Genomic DNA, 25,610 nt, shown 5'->3' with positions numbered 1-25,610 from the left:
ATTTAAACTAAGATGCTGCATAAAAATGCTTAAAGTAGTAGCGGTGCTGGTCTCAATTAGTGCATCAGTATGGCTATGATCTAGTCTTCAGAGGTGAACTGCACCGCTGGACAATTCAAGAAGAATTTTGCTAGTAGGAAGGTAAATGCCTTCGAGGAGCGTATGGAAGGAGCTACTACTGTTGAGAACGCAGCATTCACTCACGTTACGCTGACACGCCTCTGTGTACAGGGCGTAGAGGACTTGGCCTAGGTTATGCAAATCAGGATTAAGGCTGGCTTTTGCACTAGGGAAAGGGAGGTGTCCAGCATGCACGAATGCGGATGTAGTCATAATCACGATCTGAGTAGGAGATCTGAGTAGGCAGACCCCACAGAGGTCGTCCAAATTGCTTAGTGCTCTGAGATGGATTCTTGAGGCTTTCCATAGTTTCTAGAGGGGAAAAGGATGTAGGTGGCAGCTCAGTAGTAGAATGGTTAGTGTGCTTACTTGTGCTGAGAGTGTCTCTGATGGGCCCTCCCTGGGTTAATGCCAGGGATTTCAATCTCAGTGTCCTATACTGCTCTTGAATGTTTTGCCCCTCAGTTGTTCACTGTTTGGGAGTCTGTTTCTTCCATTTCTATCTCCTTACATACAGATTTTTTTTGACAATTACTTATATAAAGGGATACATCTGTAGAAAAGATGAATAGAAAGCCATTCTGGTATAGCTGTTTATCCTGTGGTCATGACATTCAGCTGGAACATCTGAAGCACTCAACTCATTTGAATCGGAGAACACAAAGGAGTTAAGCTTTGGCCCTTTATTGTAGGCAAGTGCTGTAAGCTTCTATCCTTTTGGGCGAGGATAGAAGATGACCTCTTTCATTCAACTGCACAGTACTTGATTGTGAAGTCCATTCTTACTGAAACTGGTATCTGTTCCATGGAAACAAAACTCTGAAGTGGCCTACAGTGATACAACAGCAATCAAAACTCAGGGTTACTTTAAGCCTATCAGACATTCCCATATATTCCCATATATGGTTTCAACAAATTATAATTATATTCCTTTTTTCCTATGAAAAACTGCTGTATCAGAAAATTCTTAAGTAGCTGTAGCAATAAGTAAGGATTCAATGTCTTGCATGTCACAGTACGCTGTGTAAAGTATTTCTTTATACAAGTACAAAATATTAAAGGAAAATAGTGATTAGTAATTCTTAATTTAAGCTTATTTACCTGTTTTTATGGGATTTCATATTCTGATAGATAGGCTACATTGCTTCATATGTTCTTAGTAAAACCATCTTTTTTACAATAGCCAAAGAATTTGCTTACATTAAATGAACAAATACTTATTTCATGATATTACAAGTATTTTTTTTCAAAAGGATCTTCAGAGCTGGCTTAGTTCTGCTGATATGGAAGTTGGTAACACAGGAGAAGGGTTAAGCCGACTGCTGGGCACTACTGGAGGTGCTGCCTGTGCTTGTATAATAGAACTGAGGTTTGGTAAAACAGTGCAAGTAAACGTACATTGCTTCAAGGAGCATGGAAGCTAATGCACAAGAGCAACCCTTAGGGGATATGGCTGCAGAATTACGAGGAGGCCAAACCACAAGGAGAGAAAAAAACCTACTAACAGCTTTTGTAATGATGCATTGACCCTTGTGGAATTTAAGCACAGGCAGAAACGTGAGCTAGACCAGCCTGCTATGATCACATGGAGCCTCTTTTTTTTGCACCCCAGTTCCTTCATCAGTGGCCCAAACTAGTATTTAAGTGCATTTGCAGCACATCTATCTCACTGTTGGTGAGAAACTTTTCCAACATACTCTAATGTGAATCCAACATACATCTAGTGTGATTATAGCTCCCTGTCTTTTCTTCTTCTCCTGTTTGCAGAAGGAAAGGCTAGGTTAAGCAAAAGTGTATTTTACTCATTCACACATGTACCTTTTATTCACTTCCATTAGATTTCTCACTCTATTTCCTGTTAATCCTCTGAGTATTTCCCTCCTAATACACAAGGTTTATTTATTACTGCTTTCTCAATAGCCTCTCTTCTTTTTTTCTTGCCTTTTCTTTTTTCCCTCTTTAATTTCTCATTCACATTCTCCTGTTGGGCACTTTCTTTCCATCAGTCCCTGCTGTTAATCCCATTTTATCTCTCCTTCCTCATTCTCCCTGTAGCTATCCTCTTTCTCTCCTCCACTCAGTGTTTCTTCTCTCTCCCAGCTGTACAGATGTCCTTTCCACATGCTGACTCTCTTCCCTCAAGTTTCATTTATCCTGGGACAGATCTGATTGGAAATTCAGGGCTGATAGTCACAAAAACAACTTGAGTAGAGACTATGTCACCAGAGAGATACAGTTAATATTTCTTCCAAAATTAAGCACTGTCATTTTCCTGTATTCCATCACTCATCTGGCTTCCTTTTATATATTTCCTATCATGAGCATCACTTTTATTTGAAAATATGGGTGTTGGATTCTAAATTAATCTAAATTCTGCTACTTTCTGCCTCAAGACTTTTGGAGATATATGGTTTGGATTCCTCTTGCTTCTTTTTCCTTTTCCTCTCTTGCTTCACAACTTGAAAAAGAGTTAGAAGTCCTCCTTTCCCCCAGATCTGCCCCCCTTTCTTTTTCTATCCTAATTTTTCTCAGTATTTTCCCTGTTTATTATTCTTCTTCCATGCATTTCTTCCCTCCTTAGTTCTTTTCTTCCAGGTTTTCCTAAATTTGTTCATCTTTGCCTCATGTAATCTTCTTCCTTGCCCCTTTTTCTCCTTTCTAAAATCGGAAATGATACCCTGCTCCTCAGAATCACTCCTTCCATCCTGCGATGCTTCCCCAAATCTGCCAGTGATTTTGTTGCACATTTATAAATGGTTACTGACCTTAGAATCAGTAACTGCTCTTTTTGTTTTTTTCTTTCTCTAAAACAATTGCTGCCCATGATGTGCTCTTTCACTGCAAAATTGATTACTGAAATCCTGATAAGGTACAGGACATAACATTCATGTCAGGGTCTAAACAAGTAGCGTCTACATCTGACTTGCTTAGAGGGAAAAAAAGTATGTTTGAACTTTAATATACTTAATATGTTATCACCTAGATTTTTACATCTTCATATTGTAAATATAAGCAATAAATTGAGATGCTGATTCTCTTTTATATGGCATCCTGTACATCCTATATCAAGTATCTGATAAGCATACTCTACATAAGCAGTCTGAAATGTTGGACTAAACTTTAATGGCATGATATAAAAAAGGGCATAATCTGTTGCCAAAACAGTTTTTTAGGCATTCTGTTTTTGTGATATATCTAATAATAATTTAAACGTAGTATTTGTTGTTATTTTAAAATTATTTTTTTGTATTGTCTCTGTAAGGTAAAATATTTAAATAATGATTTTCATATATTTAATACTATTAGGCAAAAGACACTGTTTCTATGAAATGTCTCCAGTGGAGTCAGAAGAAATCTTAAGCAGAGCTGAAACTGTCAGGATTTTCTAGCTCATTTGCCATGTTTTGTGTTCCTGATTTAAATTAAAGGCAACTAGCTATGAACTTTTAATATTATATTGTTGAAGGCATTGCTAAAACTAGAATCTTAATGGTATTTCCTAAAGAGGATTGGGAATTTCTGAGAAATTGAAAAGGGTTCTGAGAAAAAAAGATTATTTGATGTACATTGTATCAAGTCATCCATCATGATCATATGATGAATTCTTCTGAAATCTTTTCAGTAGGAAGCTTGCTCATGCTTGTAAATTCCTATCTACAGTGACTTACATAAGAAAACAACTGCAAAAGAAAATGGCGTTAATGGAAAAAAAATAAAAAAAGAATGCTTTGGCGAAATAATCCAACTACAAAATGCAGTAGAGTAGTAGATGTTTTTTCTAAACTGCTCAAATCAGAGGCCTTTGTCTCTTAGATGCCCACTTTCCTCTCATTGGAAGAGTCAAGGGTTTCTTTTGCAAGTTTGGACATTCTACATCAGGGTTAAAAACATAATTTCCTATGAAATTATTTGGGAGAGGGGGGTTGGTTTTTGAAATGAGGCTTTTTTCACATTTGCTTTTTAAAAATATTTCACAACTTTTTATTGCTTAAAATGTCTGGGCTTTACATTGGTAAAATGCTTACATACTGATGTAGCTTAAAATTTTTAAGTATTAATTTCACTGAAACTTAGGAAAAAATTTGTAAGGATTTTTTTTTTCATGAAAAGTTTTGTAGAACAAATACATTTACAGAATAAACTCCTGAAAAGAGCAGATTTACATCAGCCAATGTTCTTGCAGATTGTAACAAATGATCCATACAAATTTCCTGTCAAAACTCTTTACTTTTTTGCTCATGCTGATGTTAGCTTCCAATTTTAAGTGCATTAATATTTAACTTGGGAGTTGTTTTTGAAAGAACAGTACCTTATTGTGTTTGTTTTGCTTCATTAGAGGTTTAAAGTTAAATCAACTGTAAACGCTAATAATTCTTTTGGAAAGAAACTAGTGACCTGTAAAATATGTTTATGCATGTAACTGGCAGCAAGTTTTATTATGAAGCACAAAAATACAATAATCACAGATGTATTTAGCAATTTCGGGGTGTGGGTTATTTTATTTATGGTTCATCTAGTTTGACTTTTTTCTAAAAATAAAAAGAACTATTAAAAAAAATCACAAAATCCCTTCAACTTTTACACCATTCACTTATGTTTAAACCTTGTTGATCTGTGTAGTGCAGATGCTTTCACATTTGCATAAAATTAATGCCAGTTTATGTTGTTGTGAAATAATTGTTTTATATTTTACAGAACTGCTATTTACATTACTTTAGTAGCCTTCAACTAACAAACCCTGATAATATCAATGTCTGTTTCATTTCAGTGCTGAGCCCAAAGGTGATAGGCATTGCCATAGCCAGGTATGACTTCTGTGCAAGAGACATGAGAGAACTGTCCTTATTGAAAGGGGATGTTGTAAAAATTTATACAAAGATGAGTGCGAATGGCTGGTGGAGAGGTGAAGTAAATGGAAGGGTAAGGTTGTTTTTGTGTGTTTTTTTTTTTCTTTTCTTTGTCTTATTTCTGCCTTCACTGACAGTGATTTTGTAAAAAAATAAGGTGTGTTCTTACATCATAAACCTTCTTTGTATATTTAAATTCACAAGATACAACATGTTCTCATCTCTCTTTCGTAGGAGCCAGGCTCTTGCCAGGCAGCTTTCCCAGCATCTAAATTAATTGGTTATTTAATGTGACCTACCAGGCTGAATATTTGGGCAAGATTATATGGTTGGAAAATAACCAGGATTAATAGTATAGCCACAGCTGAACTTTCTTGAACTGTGTTGCACACATGTATTTGGGGTCAAAAGCTCAGGTTCCTGGTGCTGTGGAAGTCTGTTTAGCAGTTTGACACAGAATGATTTCCAGCCCTTTCTGCCAGACTACAATGCAATGGAATCAGCCACCTTTTTTTATAGGAGGCTGCTGCTTTGATCTCTAAAAACGTATCTCATATGAAGTGGCATATTTAGAAGGGATTTTCACTTTACACTGCACTCTGAGACTTGCATGGAAGTAAAGTTTCAGTTTTGACCTATAAAGGCTATATTTTTTCAATCTTGGTATACTGCTCTTTAATGTAGATTAGTCAGAAGTATTTGAGTATTTGCTGTTTCCATGTCTAAAGGGCTGAGATGAAGGGTCAAGGAATGTGAGGTGGAAGAAAGTAGACTGGCTGGAAGCTGGAAATGAAAGTTGCAAGTCTGGTTGAATTTGAATTAAATTTGAAAGATTTACTGCTTTATGCAATTTGGAGAACTATTTTTTATGTATTTTTTTTTATGAGCCTGGTTATGATCTTAAGGTGAAATGGTCAATTAGACAAGAAGAAATAGGGAAGCAGAAGAAATAGCAGTCATCCTATATACACTTCACATGTGAAGAAAACTGAGCATCTCATTCTAATGCAGCTACACACACCCTAAAGGACACTCTGTTATCTACTAGCATTCTTTCTGATGGCTTTCACAGCCTGGACTTGAGATCATAAGCTCACCTCTGGACATGTTTTGGCAAGGTAGCCTAAAACAAAGTTTATGCAGTTACTCCTTCCAATCATGCTCTAGGTTTGGTTTTGAGGTCTTTCATGAGTGTTAAATTGACTTAGGTATAAAGAAGTCTGAGTGAAAAACCTAAAGCAAATAGGTAAGACAATAAGAAATATATGACATTGCTTCCCTGTATGTCTTATATAATCCTTATTTGACACATCATTCATTTCAGAATGGAGATAGCATTATAACTTATGAAGTGTAAAACACTGGACTCTGCTTTCCAGTTCCGTCTTATTTAAAACTCCTGTTGGAGGCAGTGGAATTTAACTCTATGTAATGCAATCAAATCAGTCACTATTTCCTTTGTAAGAGGATTCCCTGGTCCTGACTGAAGCCTGTTAAATATTTAACTGCTCATTCAAAAAAATAGCAGCATCCTGCCTGTAGTAAAACTGTTTCTGCTCTTGGCATTTCTAGACTTTTTTCCTGAATGCTTAGACTTCCAATTTGGGCAAAAGTTGTTGTGTGGTGGTTTTTTTTTTGTGGGGGGTGGGAGGGGAGTTAGTCTCAAGGTCATCATATCTGCAAGTTATTCTTTTATTTAGGGTACTTACCCTAACTGTGGCAGGTCAGTCAAGTTTATCTTTGTAATCTTATATTTACTGAACAGACCCATCCTTGTTTTTCCTAGTTCAGCCATTTAAAAAAAACTTGTGCATCTCATGTATTATTTTGTTCTGCTTTTCCTCTTTTTAGGTGGGCTGGTTTCCATCAACTTATGTTGAAGAGGACGAATGAATTAAAAACTTTCCTCTGCTGACCAGCAGTTTCAGGGATTGTAAAAATTTAGTATCTTCAAAGTGTTACTGGTCTTGTTAAGTATTTAAACAGCAGCATTTTTGTCTGTCTGAACCTTCCAGTCTTAATGTTGGGATTTATACAGAAGTTTGCTGACAGATTACCTTGCCCAGAGCTGTGCAAGAAACAACCTGCCGGTTTGCCATCACTGGGGATCAGTACAAAGTCCAACCCTCACCTTCCCAGAAGAGCTCTGGAAAACAAATTTCTTTATGCTTCTTTTCATTTCACCCTGTACTACACCATGAATACTAGCTGTGGCTGAATACTTAATAAGTCTTTTTTTTTCTAGCTAGCATCTGTGATGGTACAAGGAGATGAAGGCTTATTATTCCTTATCACTGCATGCAGAAAACAGAGTTCAGTCATTCCAGTGGGCATAAAGTATAGTCAGTAGACTTGTCTTGAAACATCAAATGACTTTACTTATCACCTTACAAACAGTTTTACACTCACAAAAACATTCTGAAGGAAAAATGAATGTAGTAAACATGAGTAGCATTCATGCATATATAATTAGTTAACTGACTACTTTGAGGTCCTGCCTAAATCTTCTAACAATTTGTTTAAAGGCAACATTTTAAAAAGGTGTAGTGATGTCCTATTGCTTGGAAAAGCATCCACAAAGTGGAATTGTGGGATCCTTTCTTTGTCATCTCAAGTCTTTTTGTGTGAGGTTTTTTATTTAAGCAGCTGACGATAAAAGTGCAACTGAGGATAGTCATGACAAGATGAGTTCTAAAATTTTCAGCATTAACATTAAAAAAATATTGTAGACCTACTCTGTAGGAGAATATACTAATGCTATATAGTGTCACTTCTCAAGAACAAAACTGTTTATCTTAACCTTTTGATTGATTCAAATGAACTTTGATGCTTCCAACTCTAAGCTGTCTTTTCCTAGTTAGACAGGAGTTTCTATCACCTTTTGTGCTTTTATGAGGTAATGCAAAGGGAACTTGTAGTCGTCTTTGTGCTCTTTCCTTTCGTGTTCCCTGGGATGTTAGTGGCAGTTCAGTGAGTGACTGGTCTTATGGCAGTATTATGAACATCCCCGAGGAAAAATGGTCGAGGTTAGCTAGCTTGAAACTTCAGGCCTTGTAAAGTGGTGTCCACCCCTTGGTGAGGCAGTGTTTTAATATATTTATGGAGGGTCAGAAGTGCGATAGTTATAAGCTAAAATAAATGTGGGTGATGACTTCAAATGTGCAGTTTCAAATATTTAGATAATGTCTAACCTGGCTTGAAAACTTCTAAGAAAATAAAGCTCTTAAATGCATTTTCTTTCTAGGGTAATGTTGACCAATCAAGAAAGTTAATTCATCCTGTCCCAAATACTCTCTTTTGCTTTTCCCTGTCCTCCTTTCAGATAGGCATCTTGCAATTAGTGTGCATAGACACTGCACGATTTAACACTGCAGTTTTTCCCACTCTGCAAGCAACATAATATCCACTGTTTGTCGACAGAGCAGAATCTGCTATTCCAGATTCTGCGTATTTCAGATTCCTTTTGGCTGACCCCAGTGTTCTTTGCTTCCTTCTGGCCGCCTTCTGGCCATCAGGAAGAACCAAGCACAGCAGAGAGGATTCGCAATAATCCCCTTCGTCTCTACAACCATCTTGCCCATCTGCTACACCTAGCATACACTGCTGCGTGACCAGGTGAAAGAGGATCTTCTAATTAGAAATCCTCCGCTTGTGAGATTCAGCCTTGCAGATGAAACTCTGCTGATGCTCTAATGTTTCAAGGATTTACCTCAAAATTATGTAAACTGTGATTGTGTTGAATACATTAATGATGGAACAATTAAGAGCATTTGTAAATATGTAGATGATGCATAAAACATATTTTGTAAATGATATGTACAGCAGTGTAGTCTAGGGTATACTGTCTTTTGATCATGTTTTGCCATGGAGTTTTATTGTCTATTGTGAGCCTGATCCTATATTCCTTAAGTAGACAAAGTTGATTCTTTCACCGTTTTGCCTGCTCAAGGTGTAGAGGAATAGGCTCTAGGCCTGTGAAGTGTTTAGTGCTTTGCTGTCATATAGTTCTGAGAAGAGGTAGGTCAATTCAATACAAGTTGAGAAATACAACAGTCATTTTCAACAGCTTGGTTTAAGAATCATTTTGAGTAGTCTTTCCGTCCTAAAGTTGCTGTAAAGGTTTTAGTCAATTCCTGAGTTCAGTAATCAGCCTTTGAGAAGAATGAAAGCCATAGCTAAACTTACTTTTGTGGCATAAATCTACATCTCATTGTCTGTGTTTAATGCCCTGTGTTGATTGAGTTAATGCTGCATCTTAAACTCTATTTTGAGTACCAAAGACTTCCTAAATATTCTGGAGTGTTTCTTTCATGTGCTGCTTTTGCCTGTATGGAGGTTTTGTTGTCATGCAATAATGGAGTTACAGTACTTTAATTTGTATTATTTTGTAAATATGTTAAATACAATAAACTGGTTAATTTTTTGTTTAATGGTATGTGTCAAAATGCGTAGTTGGCTAGTATGAAGGTTGTGCTTCGTTTGTCTAACCGCCTTCTCATTGTGAGCAGAAGTTGATAATGTTCTGTTTTGGTTTCCCAGATTTGTATAATCCTTGTTTAACTGTAAAACTGAGCTCTCAACGTAAATGGGATAGTATAGCTTTCCTTGAGAGCTTTTTGTTGTCGGGATACTTTGCCTTCTGCCACATCCAAGAAGGTGGTGGTGGGTTTTGTTTTGTTTTTTAGCTATAGAGAACATTGTGGAATCAGTCATATACTATTGATTTTTGTCTGTCAAAGATGATACTTGTAGTTTTTTGATTGAAAAAAAAGTTGTTCTTAAAAAGTTTCCTTTTATGTGTCATGTTTCATAGCAATGTCCTTTCTCTTCCACCTTCTGCTTTCTCCGTCATATGTGAATTAACATATAAATTCAGGTTAAATTGAGCTCAAATCTGAAAATATAGTCTGTGTCTAATTTCATGGACTATTTGATAACCCTTTCATGGTGTAACCCGTTCACGCATTTTTTACAATGTAATATTCATTATTAATATGTTTATAAAAATATTTCTGGACTGAATTAATTCAGCAAGGTCAGTGATGATACAATTGCAGTGTTTTTTTCATTGTGCCCCTTCTATTTTTCAGTAGCAGAGATTTTCTTGTGGAACTGCCCTTCTAACAGATAATTATTAAATGTAATGAGGCATTTACACATCTCTACAGATGTAAGGCATAATTTTCCTGTCACCCATGAACATATCACATAACTAAGAGTCGCACCTAATGCGAGATGCAGAAATGTTTCTCAATTAAATTCTCTTGTTAACAATACCACACTCAGTCACAGACGTTCTCCTTCCCCTTATATGCGAGAAGAGATGTGTGTCCTCTGATGGGTGAGAAATTGAGAAAGCACTGTAAATAGGGCGTAAGAACTGCTTGTGACTGTGTTCTGAATAATTTTTTCAGCTCTAAGACTTGGAAGCTTATTTGAAAATCTCAGCTTGAAAAAAATCTGACTTGAACAATGAAAATTATGCCAACCAGGATACCTTTCTCCTTTGCCTCACAGGCAAACTCTAGATGCTCTATGAGGGAGAGGTGCTGTCTCGAAAAAAGTGGGGCTTGTTTATACAAAATACCCAGCCTCAGACCCAGGTTTTGTTCTGTTGACTTGGCGTTCAGTGCAAAAATACTTGTTTCTATTTCACAATCAATATTGCCAGCACTTAGGAAAAAGACCTGCAAAGGCAGATACAATTTATGCACTAGCACTGTCATACAGTTTCACCAACTGTATTGACACTACAGTAAAGTAACTCTTGTCTCTTTGCTACAAACTGGGCTGCTGAGAGCCTTACATTACTATTTTATCCGAAATTAAAGTTCTGTTCAGAGAGTACTGCTTATTCCATTTGAGCGACAGAGGAAGCACTCCCTCCTCTACATTTTGTTGCTGAGCATGATGTTATATGACATGGAGTATCTTTTTGCTTAGTCTGGGTCATCTACCTCATTGTGTCCCCTCCCAACTTCTAGTACTGCAGGGGGAGGGCACAGAGTAAGAAACGGAGAAGGCCTTGATGCTATGCAACACTGTTCAGCAATAGCTAAAACATCAGAGTGTTGTCAGCACTGTTTTTGTCGCAGATCTAAAACACAGCACTGTAAGAGCTGGTATGAAGAAAGTTAATGCCATCTCAGCCGGTCCAAGTACTGCAGGCATAAAGGTAAAATGACAGGCAGAGATGCTGTGTGTATATGTAATGCACGGTGCTTTAGCAAGCCATAGTAGTATCTGTTCTCATCAAATTCAGGTAGGATCATCACTGGCATACAACTTTGAATCTTGGAATGTATTCATTTAAGGGAAAGAAGTTAATACGTTCCCTAGCCTTTCTTGAAATGTGCCACAGAATTTTAGCTCTTACCTTATGTCCACTATATGGAGGAAGGGTAGTTTTGAGTAATTTTAACTTCATAAAGCTGTGTGATGAGATGTCAATGATATCCACTTTTTCCCAAAATGCTGAAATGTATGATGCATGTATAATTAGCTAATAGAAATACAGAAAGGATTAAGCATCAGAAATTGACTGCAGAAGGAGTGAGTCATTGCGTTATCTTAGCAACTTCCTTTTCAAGAACAAAGAGCCGTTTGTTTTTATGGCAAATGAGATTTGGGTTTCTAACTTAGTTTTATAATTCCTGATCTGCTGTAGTGTATTCTGCCCATTCATTATAAGGATTTCTGCTGCTTACATGACTGTAAAGTTAGATTTTATTTAATAAGCCTCCTGAAATGTTTGAGTTAATGGTGACTTTTTCTGGGCTACAGTTTTTTACCTGGTAATGTGCTTTTCAGAAAATATGTGATTTCATTTTAAAACGTTGCAAACTGACCTTAAGTAAACTCATAGTTACAACAAATGGCAGGTTTGCAGGTGGCTGTTTGGCAAGGGGCAAGCTGGTTTGCTTCTTTCAGAACTGTTTTTTTGTATTAATAGCGTAATATGTGGCTTTAGGAAGAACAGAAATAGAGAAGATCAGAGAACAAGAAGTAAAAAGTTGATACCATACCATATGTGTTAGAAACAACCTGGTGTGTGATAACTTTTCTAAATGATTGCCCAAAATATTAAATGTCGATTGATAGCATTGGATTGGAAACAGAAATTCTTTAATGCTTCTGTATGGGAAAACTTTGCTAATGCAGTAGAGGGATCAAGGACCCTTGGATTTGGTCCCAGTCCTACCAGATAACTCTATAAATCTGCCTTCAATTAGTTGTATTTTTTCCCAAAGCAATTAAAAGGTTTCCTCAAGGAGATGCAATATTTTTCCTAGGATTGTAATTCTTACTCATGCGTAAGGCTAACGGAAATATGTATAATTGAAGGAACCTTTTTCTCTGGTAGTTTTACAATCAGTGTCCCTGTAGCTTGTAAGCTATTAATAATGTGGAACGTGCCAGGAGGCCCCAACCCTACTAAGTTGCCAGGTGATGTACGAACACCTTTCCTACCTCTTCTCCCAGATACTTTGTTCTTTGAATCCTGAGTTTGTTTTCCCTTCCCCTTCCTGTCAAGTGCTATTTAAAGTTGGTATCTCAGAGAGGCCAGTTAGTTAAATACAGTGTGAACGCAGTGGCTTGGGAGTTTTTTCTCCTTTGCTTCCCGACTTCTTAATATAGACTTAGAATGGCTGTAAGGGTAGTATAGGCAACTCTTGTTTTAATGTAAGGGAGGGGAATGCTTACCTCAGAGGAATCTGTAGGCCAGTTTTATTCTCTTGATTTGATGTGTCTCTGAATATAGCTTCATTAAACATCTGTTTGTGATGGATGAAAGATAAAATTCCTTGGAACTGTGTGTTCTGTAATGTTCTGGGTGTGACTCTTTGGTGTCATTTAGTTTGAGTGTTTTAGCTGAAAGAACACTTGAATGTACTACACGCTGAAAGGGAGGCTTGTTTTCATTCATTCTCTTCCCTCCTCAAATCACAAAGACTGTTCTAAAATTCAGCTGAGGTGTGGTACAAGTCAACCTGCCCAATCCCATAAATGTATAAGTCGTCAGGAATATTAACGTGGAGAGAAGAAAAATACAGGCAGATCATAAAAGCAATCATGCCTGATTTTTGTTTTGGTAATGTTAATTTTTATTGTTGAGGGAAGGGTGGGATGGGACTTTCATTCCTATTATATCAGCTGCTCTGTTCCCAAGAACCATTCCAAGTAAAGGATGCAATAGCAGGTCATCTATTGATATTTTATTTTAAAAAGAGAGATTTATTGTTTTTACAATTGTGTAGCAACATAAGCATATCCAGTTAGATCAAGTAAAGACAGGAATTAAAAGATTAAAAGGCAGATTGCTCTCCAAATCAGTACGTCACTGTAACTTTTTCCAGATAATAAGTTGTGGAAAATGAAGTCCCTGCAATCTAAACAAAATCTAGATACAGCTTTTCAGTCTTTGCAACTTTGCTTCACACTTTAGGGGAACATATACCTTTTTTCCTACGTTCTCCTGAACGTGGGAATGCAGACTTAGTCTTCCTGTCAGCAGAGTCTGATTACAACAACTCAAATTTGTACAATAAGACCAGATGCACAAACCGCTTTTTATTTTACATTTTCTAGGGCATACTGGTAAATACTCATGTAAGTATACAAAAGATAGCTACAGAAAATATTTCTGATTCATTATTTCTTTTGCTTACTACTCCAAATTGCTGCACGGCTTTAGAAAAAACAAGCTCCCAAAAGCAGTGATTCCCAGCTTGCACATTCTTCACTTGCAAATCTCTGAGGGTCTCAGTCTATAGGGATTTAAGTTTTATACTGTGTTCAGGGATGTCCATTTCAAATGTGACCTTCCCCCAGCAAGCAAATTCTTGACAAACACTACTTTTCTTGCATGAGCTGTGAGTGGGCTAGAGGATGGGATTTTAACTCGCCCAGATACTGATAAATTGGTAATTTAGAGAGGATGCAATTAAATAAGAATATCTATGAAGTTATATTTACAGGTGGAAAGAATTGTCTACACTGGTTAAGAGTGGGCAACTTCGGGCTAAGCAGCAGTATTGTATTAAAGGACTGAGGGAGGAAAATAAAAGCGAATCATGGAAAGAACATAAGTTAACAGGATTTTACTGGGAAGAAGGTAAATACTGTCTTGGTGTATAGTAATGGGAACATCATCTATAAAATGTGAGGTAATCATTTAGTTCATTTTTGGTGAGGCTTCAGCTGAAGTACTTTGGCCAGCTTTGGGCACTAAATTTTGTATAAGATATAGTCTCATTGAAAATATTCCTGAAGAAACTGATAAGGAAGTGTGAAGAAACTGATAAGGAAGTGTGAAGAAACTGGAGTTGTTTGAACCGAATTATAGGACAGGCTAAGGGGGGTGGTGGTAATAGCGTCCAAGTAAGTGAAAGGTTTTACATAGGTTAAAAGAGACTGAACTGTTCTCCATAGTCAGTGTAAATAATACCAGAAAAAAACAAGCTTGAACGGGGGCAAGGAGTTTTAGTCTTTAGGGAAGTTTTCTGAATATCAAGCTACCTAGATGCAAAATTGTCTGGGGAAATTGTGGAATCTCTAACACTGGAGGTTTTTAAGATATGGTTAGCTAAACGTATGTCAGGGATAGTTTATATATAGTTCAAGATGCCCAAGATGCATACCACATGTTCTTTTGGAGCTCCTGCTGTACTACCTTTCTGTAATTGCCTTTCAGCTGTGCAGTGCTTCAATCAGCTGCTGATGTTTGCCAAAATCCCATAGAAATGTTACACCAACACAGAGAGGAAAAGATACACGAAAGGTAGTAAGATGAACATCCAACATAGAGCTAGCAGGTTGCTAAATATGCAAAGAGTTTGAATGTTTACGAATTAAAAGTTTCTTCAGGAGTTGCAATTGGCTCATATTTAGCTCACAGTAGTGTAAAAATGGTGTAAAACCACAGCCTTAAGAGTTGGTTCACAGTGGGAAGCATGAGCTAAACAGCATTATTACAGTTTATAAGTTTATTTTTGATAGAACATACTGTTGCTGCAACATATGCAGTGTTGTCAAAATCAAAACTTTTCTTAAATATGCATTGATTTCAGGGAAGGTTAACAAGGAAGGCATGGAAAATGAAAGTTCTGAGAAAGAGATGACTTTGCTTCAAGTATCCTTCCCTCAAATAGTCAGAAACTACATTTTTATAAAGCAAAACCAGTTCATTTAGTTCTCATGCAGAATTTGCAAAAGTACTGTAATATTAAAATTTGTCCACAAAGGAGAGAGTGGCAAACAAGCTATCAGCATGACTGCAATTTTTTAAAGTAAAATGATTTAATACTAGTACTAAGGTTAATTCTACCTGGTGTCTGAACGCATCTTTTTCTTGTTTGACTTTTTCTAGATAAATAACAAATAACAATGTTAGCTTTTGGCATCCTTTCTTTCTGTTCTAAATGTGTATACAGAGATGCAATAGTTTGTCTTACATGCAGCTGAATTTAGTCTCAATTTTTGGATTGTCATGAGTATTTTGTAGTTATCAGTGAAATAAATCAACACGCACAGAAAACAGCTGTAGTCCAAATAAAATGCATATAGTCAGTAAGACTAATAAACCTAGGTATTTTCTCTTTCTGTCTCTTCATCAGGAATGCACTGTGAAGAGAAAAGTTTTATTTGAATGTCACTGCACGAACAGTTCTAATTACTAATAGAATTCATCAAACTATTTAGTAGTGTAGTGACATTAAGTAATAATTAATAGACCGTGTGATGTGTGGCTGCATGAAGTGACAATGATTAACCTGTGACATAACAGAATATGCCTGGAGAACAACTGGTATGCGATGCGACACTGTTCTTCCTTGTGTCATTGGAGTTCGGCCTGTCTCCATTCATAAAATGAAACTGGGTTCAAAATCCAGAACCTGTTAAAGTGACTGGTGTTTAGAGCATATACATGGTTCACCACACATCAGCTTGAGCTTTGACATGGTGGTTGAACCTCTTGTCATCGTGGCTGCTTATTTGGGAGCTGATATTAATGGGTCCTTGTGTGGGTCCACCCTGCCTTCAAAGAGTTGGCAAAATGTCAGGATTTGCTCTACTGATGTATTAATTTGTAATAAATTCTAAAAACTGTATTATCTAGACACTGAAGTTACAGCTATATCTGTATAAGGTTGCGTTACATAGTATGCATTCAGGTGTGCATACACAATATTCTTTGTGGTCTGTGTGGTTAGCCACTATTTAGAATCTTGTTGCTTTTAGGAGAAGAAATTGGGGGAAAAAATAATGTATTTCATTGGCGCAGCCAGTATACGAAAAATATACAGATTTTTCCATTTTCCAGACCAGAATCAGTTTTCTTTCCAGAGATTGAGATTTCTGGTGAACACTTTTGTTCAAAAAACCACCCTTTTAGTCTCATTTGTGGCTTTCTTCTATGCCTGTATATTGCTTCCCTGGTTTCTTATGCTTTTTTGTTTCCTTTCTTCCTCTCCCTCTCCTCTAACGACACGAACAAAAACTCTGCGGTCCATGCCTCATCCCTGTTTTAGGAAGCAATACCCAGAGAGGCCTTTTGCCAGCCTGTGTTAAGTTTTCACAAGGAGTACCTTGCCTTGGGCAGTGGTTTCTTATTATACTTACCAGTGCAAGAAGCATTTAACTTTTCTTTTTCATATAGTCAGTGTGAAAAATGCTTAGTAGAGCATTAACTTCAACTTATTGAAGTATACATATTAAAGCAGCTTGGAACACTTCCCAGCACAGTAACACAGCATGGTGCATATATAAAAAATACAAGAAATCCTATGGAATATAGGTAGTAGCAAATTCAGTGGCAAAACACAGTTAATCAAGTACTATCAACATTTCCTCTGTTTTTTTTGAAAGTGAGCATTTCTTGTAGATACTGTATTTTTCATTTATTTTATTGGAAAAATATTAATGTTCTATATTGAACGTTTTGGTAAGAACAGAACCCAAAATAGTATTGCCATATCACCTACTCAGTGGTGGCATTTTCTTACGTAAGAGTTTATAGGACACTCTGGTTTGGCTTCTTGCGAGGCTGAGAGGAAGTTTATTGTAAGAGGGAACTGAACACTCATTTTAACAACATTCTCTTGAGTAGTGGAACTTTCCAGAGATTTTATATTATTTCAAAATGTTTTGTACAGTTCTTCTACTTAAGTGATCTATTGTGATCGTGCAACAATATAGCTTGTTATAAGGATGGGGAAAACTCTAAACTGAAATATCCCTTAAATGTATGGGGTTACTTTCAAGATCAGAATTCATTATTACGCTTTCCAGCATAACACTAGAATCATATTTTCTTTAAGCTTCTAAGATGAAAAAAAATGTAGAATGTAGGCAACAACCTCAGAAGCAGCTCAAGCTTCACCAGAACTGGTAAGTTCAGTTGTAACTGTGGACCTTTCATTGTCAAAAGGACACAGACTGGTGCAAACTGAAGCCATGTGCATCAGTCAATATGTGTGCTCTTGAGAATTACGCAGCTGCATGATTTTTAGCAGTGATGGTGCCTGACGACATGTCTTAGAGGAAGTCGTAGTTCTCTGGCAATCACATAAAATAACTGTCCAGAAAACTATATTCCAGCTGCATCTCAAGCAAACTGATCTTCAGTGCATAGGGAGGAATACATCAGCATCCTTGTATCACATGCATGAAAGCCGAGGTTAAAGACATAACCCCAAAGTTGCAGAGAGGCCTCAACTTCAATTAATGTGGTGGGAGCTAAGCATTTCTAAGCCAGAGCCTAAAAGCTACAGTAATCCTACAGTGTCAGAAATAAAGTAGACCAAAAATCAAGATCTATTGCTTTTACCCAGCTCTGTTGTCCATTAAAGCTTTGAGAAAAGCTTTTTGGAATTTGGATGCCTGATATTTTTGACAAAACTCTATAGGATGAAGAATCTGCTGAAAAAAGTTTGAGGAGCATTAATTGTGACTGCCTCCTCCCTGTTTAGTATCACTTGCTTGGGGTTTATGATTCCAACAGTTAGTGCAGAAAAAACCCAAGTACTTCCATGTTTATTGGATTCAGTTACAATTTACCCAAAGGGCAACAAAGCCCTGGTAGCAGAAAAGAGACTGCTCTGTCTCTCTGTTCTTGAATTCTTGAGGCTGGGAAACTAATTTCATCCTTACTAAACATGTTAGTGTTATGAATGTAAAAAAAAAGAAAAAAAGCAACTCTCCATCTATCTACTTTCATAATAATAAAAGGTGATCAACAACTGTTCTACATATAACAAAGCCAGGAGGTTCAAATTAAGCTTACACCTCAATCCAAACATACTAAAATGAAAAACATGCAGTTACCAGTACTAAAGAGCTGTAGGTCTATTCATAGAAATCTTATGCAGTAACCAGGTGAACGAAGTATGAAACTTCACAATTGAAACCTACAGGTGCTCAGGGTAATGGCTGTGACAAAGATTCCACTTGCATTGACTCTGTTTGCTTCCTCTAGTATGGGCAGAAATGATCAAGGGCAGACTATTATTCTTTCAGTGGCAAAAAACTTTTGACCAGTAAGTGCTGTTCCCTGGAGTGCTTTGGACCAGTGAGTGCTCACTGGTTAGTAGCAAGTCATTACTAGGTAGATAAGTGTTTTCATATTTTTAGAATTCTGCATGTACCTAAGAATTCCTAGTAGGTATGCAGAAAGAACAATGTAGCAGAAACCTGCCTGAATCGTAAATGATCATGTTTATCAAATTTCTTTTATTTTACTCTTCTCTTATTTCCCCTTCCCTAATCTTCCTCTTAGGAGCTGTTGAAAAGCACGTGTTCTTTTGTGTTATATATATTGTCAGACTTGGAAAGTTTCTTACCTGACAAAGTAAGTGGCTTAGTAGTTCCTATGTGCTATATGAACTGTTGATTTTTTTAGCTTGCTTCCTTTGAGGCATGCTGATATGTTACACTGGAGTCCGGTGACTGTTTACAGACACTATTCACAGTAACTATGAATCCCTTGTAAACAGCCAGTATTTTTGCCTGGTTTTACATACAAATCAATAATCTTTTTGCAGCTGAGCAGATAATGTAATTTCTAATATAACTAAACAAGCAGCAGCATGAAGATACTATCACCTAAAAGCAGGTGCTAGAACTAAACAAATGGTTTTATTGATTCTTTTAGGTTTAATTAAAATTTCAGAAAATCCCCACCCTGTCCCTTTCTTTGGCGCTGTGAATTATCAATACAGCGAAGGCATGGCTTTCTTGTTAGTTTCTGGTACTTTAAGAACAAGTAACAGCATACTTAGACTTAAGGATATATTCTGCTATGTTTATACATGGGAAAAATAGATACTTGTGGTGAAGAGATTACTATCCGAAAGGCTTTTTCTTTTTTAAGGTCTCCATAATAGTGTTGGCAATGGATTGCTTTAGAGAATTTGAGTATTCTATTGCTGAAGAAAAGCGTAATATTTGTGAGGGGTGCGGTGAGGGCTGTGTGTGCGCAAGAAAAATGATCTATGTGAGTAACAATGACAAAGCAATGGGCCTGAATGACTGAGTATTTTGAAGGCTGGGTAGAATGCAAAGGGATATTTTAAATTCACTTTTAGGAAAACACCTAAGTTTCCAACTACTGCAAAACAAATAACAATTGATCAGTAAGGTGGTGTGTAAGTCAGTGGGTTGTGAAGAGCTGCTCTAATGATATTTCCATCATGCATTTGGCCCACGGCTGGCACAAGGATCTTCTGACTTGTTTGGCAATGATTAGTGGCCCACATAGCAAGAACAATCCCAAAGTCTGGATTGCCCAGTATTACGGATACATAGGCAAAGTCCACTCACGATTTATATCGATTATTCCTCAGAGGGAAACAAGGACTATGACCAGTGCATTTGAATGTAGGAAAGCAGACACTACGATGTTATAAATGCATGCTGGAAGATATTAAGTTTGTTAACTTGTTATGCTTAGTGCAGTCCTATAGAGGCAGGATTCAGGAGAAGTTTTTGATCAATATTCTAACCATTGCTGTGGTAGGAAAAACTGCTAGCCGGAGAGGCAGAGATCTCTGTTAGGACTGGGGAGAGAAGAGATTAGTTCAGGGGCACCTTACAGGGTACAGCCGAAACTTGTACTGGAAGGAAAGAGATGTTTTAAAAGAATGATATATAATTCTAGCACGCAATGTCCCCGTAGGAAATACAAGTCAAGTGCACCAATAAATGAAAGAGGAAAATGCCATGGAAGGCAGTAAATCAAAAAGTAATTGATTGGAATATTTAGAGAGCTTAATTTCAATTGCTGAAAGTAAGACAATGGCATACTGCAAAAGTCTGAGATTTGGAAGGAGAGACTTGCAGTACTTACTGTTCTCTTCATTACTTCCCAGAAAGGGTGTGCTGGAGGAGCACAGCAGCTGACCCTGGAGGACACGGCCTTATTCCTCATTTTGTTACACTGTATAGTGTTTTCAATAGTTTGACAGTTTAAAATTAGTTTAAAACTGAAGAATTAGGCCATTAAGCCCTAGATTTGGTGGGAACGGAAACTCCCTAGGAGCACTGCTGTTCTCTGGTTAGCATTGAAGCTCCTTGGGCTCTGAGGGCACCCTAGTCTCAAAGCACTGTAACTACCATTTCTATTTGCTTTTGTGGCTTGTACTGCATTGTATGCTTATTAGAACTAAATTAAGGTCAGTCAAGCTACTATAATTCCAGTGAAGTTATACACTTCTGTCATCTCTCCTACATTTTTCACTAATTATTTCATGTTCGATTTCGGTTATATTTTAACATTTTTCAATCGAAATGGCAATTATTCTTTGTCAGAACCCAGCCAGTACTCTTGTCAAAAAGACATATGATGCATTAGCTTAAGGGCAATTGCTAATAACCACATAGGTGACATTCAGTTACATAGGATGGGCAAGTCTACATATATCTTTGTCAAGTGGTCAGGGTTTGCATACCCTGTAGTTTACACTATTCGGGAGCGCTGCTGAACTAATCATGCAAAACCAAACCAACCCAAATTTCAGTTTGGCTTTGATACCATTTTGCTATAATTAACATCTGCTCTCTCCTGGGTTCATTGAAGTCTTTTTATGTTCATGTTTTATAACTGCAACTGAAATGAGCTTGCAGAAGGGGGTGGAGGGGGAGCATTTGGTTGCCATATAGTCTCTCTAAGCTTTATCATTTGTGATAATAAAGCTTTCTGATTACTGGAAGGGACCAAATGATATTTTCTAGCACTGTTTCAGCTTGTGCAAGGTGTCCTTTCCTTTGCCAGACCCTACTATTCTGCTCATGTTATGTTTGCTTTAACTTGATACCTCCCAAGAATGTTTTGGAACATGGTAAAACATCCTGTGTCTTGTTTCATTGCCAGATTTTAAAGTATTCAGATGCATTTGGGAATCCCATGTCATATCTGCATCTTTGGAGCTTTAAAAATCAGGTTCCACTAATACAGTTGAAACAGTCCCAGGTGTTTTCTCTGTTATAACAAGAAGAGTGGGAGTTTGCATCAGCTGTGCATGAGGGAGGGGAATAAGCTACTGTGCTGGTATGATGCAAATATATTTTATTTCCCTATGAAGAGAAAACTTCTCATGGCAAAGATTGTTAGTTATTTATTTATTTTAAGACTGAGGTATGCAGTGTCCCTCACATCTTAACACACTGGCAGGCCTCCATTTTCTCACCGAGTTTGACTTGATGCATTTTCTGGATAAAATTGTGGCTACATTGAAGTCAGTGGCAGAACTCGGCAAAGTTCAGGAAAAGGGATTGCCCACACGAAATACAGATGCCTGTGTTAATTCTACTTTCAATGCTTTCAATGATTAGTATACAGACATTGTCAGCCATGTAATTTGCCTTTAATTCTGTGCTGCTTTGCCCTTCTTTGCCTCATTCAACAAGGAGAAGGAAAACAATGGATTATTTTACTTTACTTTGTAGGTCGTTTTCATTTTCTGCCTGGTTTTAAACAAGACTTCTATACTGGCGTAGCAGTCACCATAGGAGAGTGTTTAAACATTGTGACATTTCAAGTCCAAACCAGCGATGAACAGTATGATAATTTATATCTAATTATCTGAGCAAGTTGTACCTATAACTTCCCTTTAAGGCTTCAGGAGACCCATATGATGCCCACTGCCTTCTTTGTTCTGAAGATATCCTCTGCTTATCAGCTTGTCCCTTTCAGAGTGAGAGGGTTAGGTTTGCTAATCTTCCTTTCTGCATCTCCCTATGCTGCTTGAAGGAAGCATATTCCAGACTCCTCTGACTACTTTATCGCTGTGTCCTATTTTTATGTACTTTCCTACTTCCCAGTAGTACCTGCTCAGCCCATGCTGACATTGACAGTCTGTTGTCAGCACTCACCCAGTCTTACTGTGTTGGTATAGTGCAGTACCGCATCTTGTCTCGTTACAGAGACTTCAGGCGTAGGTACAGACCATTCCTTCTTCTCAAATCACATACTTCTTACTGACCAGTTCCTGCAATCCCTTGCCTTCTGAAAGCAGTGTTCCTTATTTATGCTTTTAGTTATCTAAGGTAATCTAGCTAACCTGGCACTTAAACATTTAAAATGTCTTTTCTGGAGAGTAGCAGCTTTCAGCTGATAACCAGAATCCTTCAGTTGTCTTTAACATTTTTTTCCAAGTGATCATCACGTAGAAAAGACGGGTCCTCAGATGCACACACTAACAACCTAGTGGCAAAAAATCCCCGTGGACAATACTGTGGGTATACAGGATGATTTCTTCCCAGCTGTTACTGCAGTGCTTCCACCAGTATGTTTCCACCTCAGATCACCTTTAATTTGCATCAAGGAAGCATAAATCCTTCATGAAAGAATCCCACGTGTGTCTTCTGCAACAAGACACGGAAGTTGTGAAGACAAACTGGCTGCAAAATTTGCAGATACTGAGATCCTAGAAATGCAAATGTACATAACCTTATAATTTCCTTCTTAATAAGATATGAAGGGGTAGGAAATTTTTCCTTTCTGCACTTACAGTAAACCTCTCACTTGCAACCAGAGCAATTAGAACAAACCCCAAAGCTCCAAGGCAATGGAAGTATTTCTGTCAATACTAAGTAAGAATTTTTTTTTTTTTTAAAAAAAAAAAAAATGAACAGGAGCTGATTTAGCAATTTAGAATTTCTTGTAATGTGGCCATTTGAAAGCTGGGGGCTGGCTTTCTAGCCAGCCCTTGCCCTAGGGGAGTTTGCCTGAACCCATATGACTATTGTTTTCATCTGGGAACGCTCATGTCCATCTTTGAGCTTTATTCAGTCACTGGTACGTTAATGAGATGCAACTTTGTAGTTGCCATATCTTGAAATCTATGGTCATTAAAACATAATTAACAAACAAGCAACAGTTCTTATCTGTTGCGATTCTTTTAAAAATTGTTTGCCATTGGAATCTATTTCATGAAGAATGAAAACCCACAACTGGTCAGTGAATGGCTGTAGTCCCTTACGGTACCAGCAAGAAAATGAAATGGAAATCATAGGCTGGAAGAGGTGAAAGTGCAGTTATGTAACAGAGTAGTAAAAATGTTTCCAGCAACGTTTTCTGGCTGAGCATGATGGTGCCTTCACTTCAATGGGAATAGGAGCAGGCCCCCAGAGAAGAGTGATGGGAACAATAATGGAACCCCCCCTGCTAATAGCTCTGTTAAATAGCTTTGGTGTTGACAACAGAAGTACCAGCTGCGCACACTCTTGGCTGGAGAAAGAGAGTTGGGGAGATGTGAATATATGTGGGAACATCTGGTGTAGAAACTAATCAAACTGCACAAATTATTTTCTCTGTGTTATTGCTTGATTGTTCTTCTCTATGCCAAAAAGGAAAACAGGAGGTGAGTGTCAAACCTCTTCAGACAGTGCAGTGAATCCTCCTAGAAGGAAGAATTCTTTTCTTCCCCTGAGAGTCAAGTTATTTTTCTTGAAAATGAGTCAATAGACCAACTTTTTTAGGAAAAGAAAAAGCAGCTACTCTTCATAGGATGGGTGTTTCCCCTTTCCCCGCTGCCACACATGTACCCATGATATGCCTGTGTATAAAGGCAAAACCACTTTTCTTTGTTAGTCATTTATCTAAGACATTTTTTCTCCATGTAATCCGCTGCAGTGGTGTTCCGCTCTTGCAGTGGGAGTGGTTTGGTTCCTGTGACAAAAATCAAAGTAACATGGCAACATCAGAAGAACAACTGCAGATAATCCTGGCAATTCTTATTTCAGATTAGATAGGTGTATGGTTTTGAGCAAAATGTCATCTGCTGTAGTCCAGTTAACCAAAGCTCTGCATTATTTGTAACTGTGGTTTGCCTTTACAATTCTATGCCAGCTTGTCTTATCAGAACACGATGCTGACACCACATCACATCTAATTGAGTGAAATAATTGCCTTGCATTGCTCAAGAGCTGTTTTGTATTTGCCTAAAATATACAGGCATTAGTATGCTTATGTGCATCCGGGTGGTATTCGGATGTTTGGTTAAACGGAGTGTTATGTTCCTTATAGCCACAAGATGTCAGGCTAATCTGAGTAAGGAGCAATACTCGGCGGTTAGACTACCGTGCGTGTCTATGTATGCGTATATATTTATGTATACGTGTGTGCATATATATACCAGTAAAAATGATGATGAAGATAATGATTAGATCTTGGATTTTTAAAGGCATCTAAAGAAGCCAGACAATCAGTTCTTTCTAAAGACCGAAGACTTTGTTACTCACTTTCCTTAGAATGATTTAAAACTCAGCCCTTACTGTTTTGTGCTATGACACAATTAGGTAGAAAGCCTGCATAGTGTTCTGTGCACTGAATGCAAGGATTTTGAGTTTGGCCTGTTGTCTTTTGAGTCAGTGGCCCCAGTGACTTCAGTTGGGAGTGGAGGTATGCGAATAATGAGTCTGAAAATGCAACCAACACATGGTTCTAAGAAGGCTTTATAAACACCACCTCCCCCCTTCACCCCACACTTGCTCAGCATTGTTGTAAGAAGCTGAGAAAGTTCTAAGGTGTATCACAAACAAGATGTGGGAGGCATTCTTTTGTTTTTGTTTGGGGGTGTTTTGGGGTTTTTTTTTGAGTTTTTGTAAGACTTGCTCCATGGCTTTTCTAATTTAGCAGAGAAACATTAAGCAGTGTGGTGGGCTGACCCTGGCTGGATACCAGGTGCCCACCAAAGTGGCTCTATCACTCCCCTCCTCAGCTGGACAGGGGAGAGAAAATACAATGAAAGGCTCGTGGGTCGAGATAAGGACAGGGAGAGATCACTCACCAATTACCATAGACGGGCAAAACAGACTCTACTTGGGAAAATTAGTTTAATTTATTACCAATCAAATCAGAGTAGGATAATGAGAAATAAAAAATAAATCTTAAAAACACCTTCCCCCCACCCCTCCCTTCTTCCGGGGCTTAATTTTACTCCCTATTTTCTCCACCTCCTCCCCACCAGCAGCACAGAGGAACGGGGAATGGTCAGTTCATCACATGTTGTTTCTGCCACTCCTTCCTCCTCAGGGGGAGGACTCCTCACACTCTTCCCCTGCTCCAGCGTGGGGTCCCTCCCACGGGAGAGAGTTCTCCATGAACTTCTCCAATGTGAGTCCTTCCCATGGGCTGCAGTTCTT

General features: G+C 37.7%; 1 protein-coding gene across 3 annotated transcripts in view; it reads left to right on the top strand.

Moving 5' to 3' along the window:
• VAV3 (vav guanine nucleotide exchange factor 3) overlaps window positions 1–9,397 on the top strand; it is a 179,273-nt gene extending 169,876 nt beyond the window's left edge. For all 3 annotated transcript variants that reach the window (XM_075156466.1, XM_075156465.1, XM_075156464.1), the window contains 2 exons: window positions 4,889–5,040; window positions 6,819–9,397. In XM_075156466.1, coding sequence (XP_075012567.1) covers window positions 4,889–5,040; window positions 6,819–6,860 — 194 coding nt within the window. In that variant the 3' untranslated portion in view covers window positions 6,861–9,397. The remainder of the gene's footprint in view (window positions 1–4,888; window positions 5,041–6,818) is intronic.
• The last annotated feature ends 16,213 nt before the right edge of the window (window positions 9,398–25,610 follow it).

This window comes from Calonectris borealis, chromosome 8 (assembly GCF_964195595.1).
Source record: "Calonectris borealis chromosome 8, bCalBor7.hap1.2, whole genome shotgun sequence".
Lineage (NCBI taxonomy): Eukaryota > Metazoa > Chordata > Aves > Procellariiformes > Procellariidae > Calonectris > Calonectris borealis.
The sequence above is the reverse complement of the archived record's forward strand: the minus strand, read 5'-3'. Positions and strand labels throughout refer to the sequence as shown.